Consider the following 7,154-nt stretch of genomic DNA (forward strand, 5'->3'; position numbering starts at 1 on the left):
ATATATATATATGTATAGTGTATGTATGTGTGTGAACGTACTTGAGAGGGACATGCATGTAGACACATATAGAATAGATATCTCCCTCTTGATAGATAAAAAGAGATACACATGCGAAATTTCAGTAGCTTCTTGTCTTTTCGCCACCAGAGTGTTTTCTCGAGGCGTCTCTCTATTTGGGAGAGAGAGAGAGAGAGACTGTCTTGTGTGATGCAGGCTTTGTATCTTCACACATGAGAGAAAGAATATCTCCATAGAAACATTTTCTCTCTCTCTTTTCACATACCAACTGCTACCTCTTTGTTCACCCTCTTTCTCTCTCTCTCCTTTCTCTTCTATTGTCTTCTCTTTCTTTCTTTCCTTGTCTCCTCCTTCTTTCTTTCCTTGTCTTCTCCTTCTTTCTTTCCTTGTCTCCTTCTTTCTTTCTCTTTTTCTTTCTTTCTGTGCGTTGTCCATATAGATGTCGTGGGTGTTTCAGCTGGCTGTATATCAAGGGGACGGGGCGTACTACCGCAAACACATGGACGGCGGATATGAGGCCTCCGTCGACAACGGGAGAAAAATAAGTGCTCTCTACTATCCCAACGCCACAGACTGGCAAGTGAGGAGGGAGGGAGAGCCAACGATCGACAGGAAAGAAAGACGATGCAAAAGAAAGGAAGCGTTTCTATCGAGGCAAACACTCCAAGGGCGCATGCATTTGTACATAACGAAAGAAGAGAGAGAGGGACGGTTTCTCTGCATGGAGAGCCCATTCAGTTAGACATAACAGCGCTCAAGAAAGACACGAGAGAGCCTTCCATTACAACGGACATTTGAATGTATTTCTATCTATCCTTAATTAGTAGAGATATAGATGGAGATGTACGTACCGAGGAGATAAGACGAATGTGAATGGAGAAGACGAGAAAGAAAAGCCCTTACGAGACACCCCGCCTGTACATACTCACTCACACATCTTTCCCCTGACCCACGGACGGCTTCTTCTATATGATCCAGGAGGCGTATTTGTCTACCTATCTTTAGTCTATCTACCTATGTGTATATGTAGTATCTGCCTTTTACTTCTTCGTCGTCTTCATTGTGTAGGCAGTGAATGATAAAGATGGAGAGAGCATGTATGTGAAAAGACACAAGTGTAGACAGGTGTATAGATATGCCTGACTCGTGAGGAGGAAGACGTGCGTGTATATGTTGTATACATATCTCTATTATGTGTCTCTTCTTCTTCCTTTTCTTCTTCTCCTCTTTTGTTTGAGACTCAACCAGCTAGCTGTCTCCTTTTGTGTGTGGGTATGTCTCCCTCTATATAGGAGAAAGATGGTGGCTATCTTCGTGTCTACCCCCGACGTCGTCGTGAGCAGCAGCTAGCTGAGGGATCAGCTATGGGAGCAGATGAAGAGGAAAAGAAAGAAGACGAAGAAGGAAAGGATGAGAATGTGAAGAAAAGGACTGTAGATATCAAACCAGCTGGAGATACACTTGTACTCCTAAGGTATCAGTGGGAACCTTAGGCATATTTGTATTTCCACCTAGAGTAACTAACTCTATACAAGATGATGAGTGTGAAAGAGATAATAGACTTCCTTCTCTTCTTCTTCTTCTCTTCTCTTTTCTCTCCTCATGCATCTTTAGCGTCCCTTCATCCTGAAGAGACACAAAGTGGCTTCGATCATCCCGAGAGGACTTTGCTACTTCTTCTTTTCGGCTTTGCCTTACTTCTCTCCGACGTTTCTTCTCTTATACCGTTTTCTTGATCTGTCTATCTCTTGGCTCTGGTTTAGCTGTTGTCTCGTCTCCTCTCTTCTTCTTCATCATGCGCGCCAGCTTATCATTTTCTGGACTGCAGTGTCTCCTGTCTCTTTTTCTTTCGTTTCTCGTTCTACACTTCCTCTAAGAGGGAGAATAGTAACATGGAGGGACACTTCTCGACTAACTGTATCTATCTATCTATGATCTATCTATCTATCTACAATCTATCTATCTCTCTCTCTCTCCTTCTGTCTCTTTCTCTGTGTGTCTGGGTATCTTTCTATCGAATGATACACAGCACTAACCTATGTAGCTAGCTAGTTAGCTATTCGAGGCACGCACGCATGCCTCATGTCTTTCTTCTTTTTCTTCTTCGTCTTTCGTTTCTTCAAAACAAAAGGCAGTTTCTTTCAAGGGACTTTCTGTACATCCTCGTGAAGCTCTTCTTATACACACATGGCTAGAGGCACATCTACATATTTCCCACACATAGGCACACATACATAAAAGACACATACAGACATGCAGAGAGAGAGGTAGATGCCGGGCCTTCTTCTATCTGCCAAGATGCATAAGGTATAAAGAACTGCAGAATCCCTCTTGTTCATACATGTATCTTGTTGCATGTGTGCGTCTGTCTTCTGTCTGTCTCCTTTCTTTCTTTTTCTTTCTTTCTTTCCTGCGTGATTGATAGGAGTCGTGATATGCCTCATGAGGTTCTCCCGACGTACCGCAAGAGATTTGCAGTTACTCTGTGGATCACTGGACCTCCCGGACCAGGAGACGACACATAGAGAAAGAAAGCAAGTGACGAAGATGAAAGAAAAAGATGAATGAGAGAAAGAGACAAAAGAGTCTACAGATAGAGAGATAGAGATAGAGAGAAATAAATCATGAAGAGGAGGAGGATGAAGATGGCGGGAATTCATGTTGACCAGAAGAAGAAGAGTTCGGGAATTCCAGAGAGTTAAGAAGCTCATGAAATCTCCGCAAAAGTAGGAGAGAATAAGAATGATTAATGTTGGAGTTGTTCAAACCCCCTTTCGGCTGATGAAGAAGAAGAAGAAAATCTCCAACTCCCCCACCTATGGTGACTAGGAGAAGTAAGAGAAAGAAGAAAAAGAAGAAGAGAAGGAGGAGGAAGAGGAGGAAAATTTCTTCTTCTTCTTCTCCCGTAGTCTTTCTCATAGAAAGAAGATGAAGAAGGAGAAGAGATTCCGACAGCATGATGCAAAGGAAGATCCTTTCACCTTTTTGTCTATCTCTCTATTCGTTTAGGTGTTTTGGTATCTATCTATCTCTCTATCTGCCGATCTTTCTCTCTCTCTCTTCATCTCTTTTCAATTCTCTCTTTTTCTCTCTCTTCACCCTTTTCTCTGTAGATATGATAGTCTCTCTATCTAGAATCTGTCTGTATTTGTATGTGTAGATCTATATATCTCTATAGACCTCTCTGTTCCTTTTTCTTTTCAAGTTCTTCTTCTTTTCTTTTTTGTGTTTGACTTTCGTTTTCTTTCTTCTTTTCATTCATTCCTTCATTCTTCGTTTAAAAGATCGAAAGTCAAGACAGTTTAAGATTTCTATCTGTTTTAATGTATCTCTCACTGTCTTGATCTCTCCGTTTAGCTGAAGAATGAGTGGGTAGGTAGGTAAGTGATCGAATGGATGACTAAAAGATAAGCAAAGTCAATGAATGAGAGAAATAGGTGACCTAACCACCACTCCTCATTTAGATAAAAGTAGACATAGACACACCTAGACATGGGAAGACACAGGCAGCCTGACTGATCGATCAAAACGAACTTGATCAAGTGGCTCTTTGGGTTCAATCTTATCAAGTTCTTTTTCTTTCTTTCTTCGTGTTCTTTCTTTTGCTTCCCTTCTTCGTTATTTGTCGACTCGTCAAAAGCACTTTTCTCCAGAAAGCTGTCTTTTCAGAGACACGTAAATTCAAGAAGTTACACGAGGAACGCCCGTCTTCTTCTGCTCCTCTCTCTCCATCTTTACACTCCTCTCTCTATATATATACATACACGTATATATATATATATATGAGCGCTCTACTGTAGTATTTGACTACTCCTAATTCTCCTTAGAAGAATCGTACTATGCCGCCTACACTAGTACTGTTGATCATCCTACTACATACAAATACTACCTCTACTACTACTACTACTGGTAATACCAAGTCCACTACCAGTAGGGCTACTACTACTACTACTCGTATCACTACTCCTAGTACTAGAGGTGTTGCTATTCCTGGTGCTCTTACTGCTTTCTTTTGCACGCGCGCTTCTGAAGTAGACTAGAAACTCGCAGTGGGAATAGTTGGAGAAGGAGTAGTAGTAATAGTAATAGTGGTAGTAGCCATAGGGAGTAGGCAGCAGCAAGTAGAGAAGAAGTAGGCAAGAACAGGTAGGATAGGAGGGGAGGATGGATGGCTGACAAGAATGATAAGAATAAGAATAATGATGCCTAGTGCATAGTGATGAGACCTAGGGATGAATTGAAGCTAAGGCAAACCCTAAAAGTCCTCTCTAGGTTTCATCCAGAATCGAGGAATAACACCACAGAAGGGTATCTATCTCGCTCTCCCCTCTCTGTCTCTCTGTTTTGATTTATCCATCTATCTCTCACTATATTTATCTATCTCCTTCTCTCTCGTTCTTTCTTTTCTCTATCGCCCTTGATCTTCAGAGTCTCTCTCTCTCTCCCCTTCTGTGTTGATCTAGTTTCTATCTCTCTCTGTCCCAAGTCAGTCGCGCCCGAGGTCGAGAAGGCGGTGTGAGATGTTTGAACTCCTTTGACTAGTATTACCACTCCTCCTCCTCCTCCTGGTCCTATTCTTATTCTTCTTCCTCTTGTTCTTCTTCTTCTTTTGATGACTGCGATGACCCATGTGACTTCTCCAAAGACTACTTCTCCTACTATCACTATGACTAGTAACCACTTGCAATACTAATAAGAATACTACGACTACCGATCATACTACTATTTCTACCACTTCTACTGCTACGACGGCCACTTTCTTTGCCAGTAGTAGTAGTAGTGGGGGTGATAGTTCTATAGTTATTCTTATTAGTAGTCGTTCTAGTTGTAGTGGGGGTGTGGGTCGTCAGAAATCTCGTCGTCATCATCATGGTGGTGGTCGAACTTCTCGAAACTCTCCAAATAGGACAACTCCCACCTCCTATACTACTACTACTACCACTACTACTACGTGCTACACCTACTGCTGCTATTCGAGCTACTATGCTTATCATTCTTATGCTTGCTCCGTGAGAGTCTGTCTGTACGAGAATCTCTACCTCTGTTGGGTATGTGTTGTCTAGGTGAAGATTCCCTCCCTACTCATTCCTCCCACCTTCCTATGTGTGAAAGAGCCTTCAAATAGCCAACGAAGAAAAAGAAGAAAAAGAAGAAGAAGAAAGCATCATGGAGGAGTCAAGAGAGATAGTTCGATAGCTTTAAGAAGAACCTGTTCCTTGGCTTTCTTTGGCGTGTTGACCAGCCACAAAAAAGAGACAGAGACTGGAAAAGAATGGAGGAACTCCTTCTCTCTCGATGGGAAGAAAAAGAAAGAAAGAAAGAAATAAGGTGAAGAAAGAGAATGAGAGAAAACGAAAGAGATGCAGCAGTGAGAGAGACTGCCAATGAGCGACATAACACAGGAAGAGAAAGATACGCAAAAATATACCCTTCATAAGGTCGATGTCAAACCCTTACTTCTTCCTCTCCTTCGTCGTCTTCTATACATAGGGACATAGACACACATGTCTTCTACATCTATGGCTAGTAGGATGTCTACCATAACGGAGAAGCTCCCGAAGGATTGTCGCCACGCAAAACAAACTACTTCTTCTCCTAATAGATACACACATAGATGAAACATATCCCCCTGTATACATACTCATACATACATATACACATACTTACATAGATAGCTTGCCTATCATCCATCTTATAGAATCCAGATGTGTACATCTCGATCTCCTTTTTCTTCTTTTTCTTCATCGAAATGACCTCTAAAGAACTTTCTTTCTCTGCCTCACCACTCTTGTTCTTCTTCTTCTTACGTTCCTCTTTTCTTCTTCTTCCTCTTCTGCGGCATGTGCATGTGTCATTTCTACTTCCACTTCTATTTCTTCTTTTCTTTCGTCCCGTCTCTCGCAGAAAAGAAGAAGCCCCTCCTTTTCTTCTCTCTCGCTCTCCTCATGACTTCGCCGAATTTCTTCGAGATGTTCCGCGCTTTCTTCGTTGCTAAAAGAAGAAAAAGAAAGCGAAGAAGACCCATTTTCACTCCAACGACCACTATCTCTCCCTCCCCCACTACTCCTACTCCTATCCCTATCTTCTACCAGAAGCTTACTAGCCCTCTCTTCATCTCCTTCTAGAAGCATGTCTATCTCTTCTTTCTCTACAGATCGAGACTGATCTGTCTCTCTTATCCTATTCAAGGTTCTCTCTTCATCTTGTTCTTCTTCTTCTTTTTCATGTGTAAGGCGTCTTCCTCTCTTACTCAAAGAAGACGGGGGTGTGGCTAAGACGGCTACTATAGCTTCTCTTCCTTGTGAGAGAAGAGTAGAGAAAGCCTTCTGGCCTAGGGATTTAACAAGAGGAAGCAAAGGCTCGAGTCTTGTCTCTCTTGAAGAAAGATACGATAGCACGTCACCTATCCCACTCCCCTGGTGTGAAGAAGAAGAGAAAGAAGAAGAAGAAGAAAGAGAAGTCGGAGAAATATTCTCGGTAGGAGGAGTTGTGACCGTAAGAGGAGAAGAAGAAGAGATAGAAGGTGCTGTAGAACTAGAGAGAGAAGAAGAGGAAGAGAGATGCGACGAAATCTGCGTTGATAAGGAGAAGGAAGAAGACGAAGAAGAGGAAAGAGTTGCAGAAGAAGAACAAGAAGAGGAAGAAGAAAGAGGAGGAGAAGGAGAAGAAGAAGAAGGACTGGGAGTAGCTAAAGAGAGAAAGAATCGAAGTCGATCAAGAATAAGATATCCCACTATGAAGAAGGTTAAGGCAGTGAAGATGAAAGACAAGGAAATTCTCCATAGAAGAGAAAGAAGAAGACGAAAGACCAAAGCTAAAGGAGGAAAGAAAATCCATGAAACGACAAACCGGAAGACCACACCCCTGAAAAGAAAGAAGGAAAGAAATGAGACAGAAAGAAAGAGAAAAATGAAGAAGAAAGAGAAAAAAGAGAAGAGACGGCATAGCGGCCTAGTTGGCAGCTACATACATAGAGAAAGAAAGATTAAAGATAGATAGATAGATAGATAGATAGATTAAAGATAGATAGATAGATAGATAGATAGATTAGAGATAGATAGATAGATTAGAGATAGATAGATAGATTAGAGATAGATAGATAGATAGATAGATAGATAGAGAAAGATAGATCA

The 7,154-nt window shown here is 41.7% G+C and overlaps 2 protein-coding genes across 2 annotated transcripts in view; one reads left to right on the forward strand and one right to left on the reverse strand.

Moving 5' to 3' along the window:
• CSUI_003039 (hypoxia- inducible factor prolyl hydroxylase) overlaps positions 1 to 3,179 on the forward strand; it is an 8,661-nt gene extending 5,482 nt beyond the window's left edge. The window contains exons 7-9 of the mRNA XM_068063237.1: positions 461 to 601; positions 1,314 to 1,495; positions 2,447 to 3,179. Coding sequence (XP_067924786.1) covers positions 461 to 601; positions 1,314 to 1,495; positions 2,447 to 2,546 — 423 coding nt within the window. The 3' untranslated portion in view covers positions 2,547 to 3,179. The remainder of the gene's footprint in view (positions 1 to 460; positions 602 to 1,313; positions 1,496 to 2,446) is intronic.
• A 2,058-nt stretch (positions 3,180 to 5,237) lies between these two features.
• On the reverse strand, positions 5,238 to 6,884 carry CSUI_003040 (uncharacterized protein; the record flags this gene model as incomplete). The annotated part of the gene is made up of 1 exon (XM_068063238.1): positions 5,238 to 6,884. A coding segment is annotated over one exon (1,107 nt), but the record flags the coding sequence as incomplete, so codon positions are not given.
• Between the last annotated feature and the right edge of the window lie 270 nt (positions 6,885 to 7,154).

Source organism: Cystoisospora suis (assembly GCF_002600585.1).
Source record: "Cystoisospora suis strain Wien I chromosome Unknown contig_1295, whole genome shotgun sequence".
Lineage (NCBI taxonomy): Eukaryota > Apicomplexa > Conoidasida > Eucoccidiorida > Sarcocystidae > Cystoisospora > Cystoisospora suis.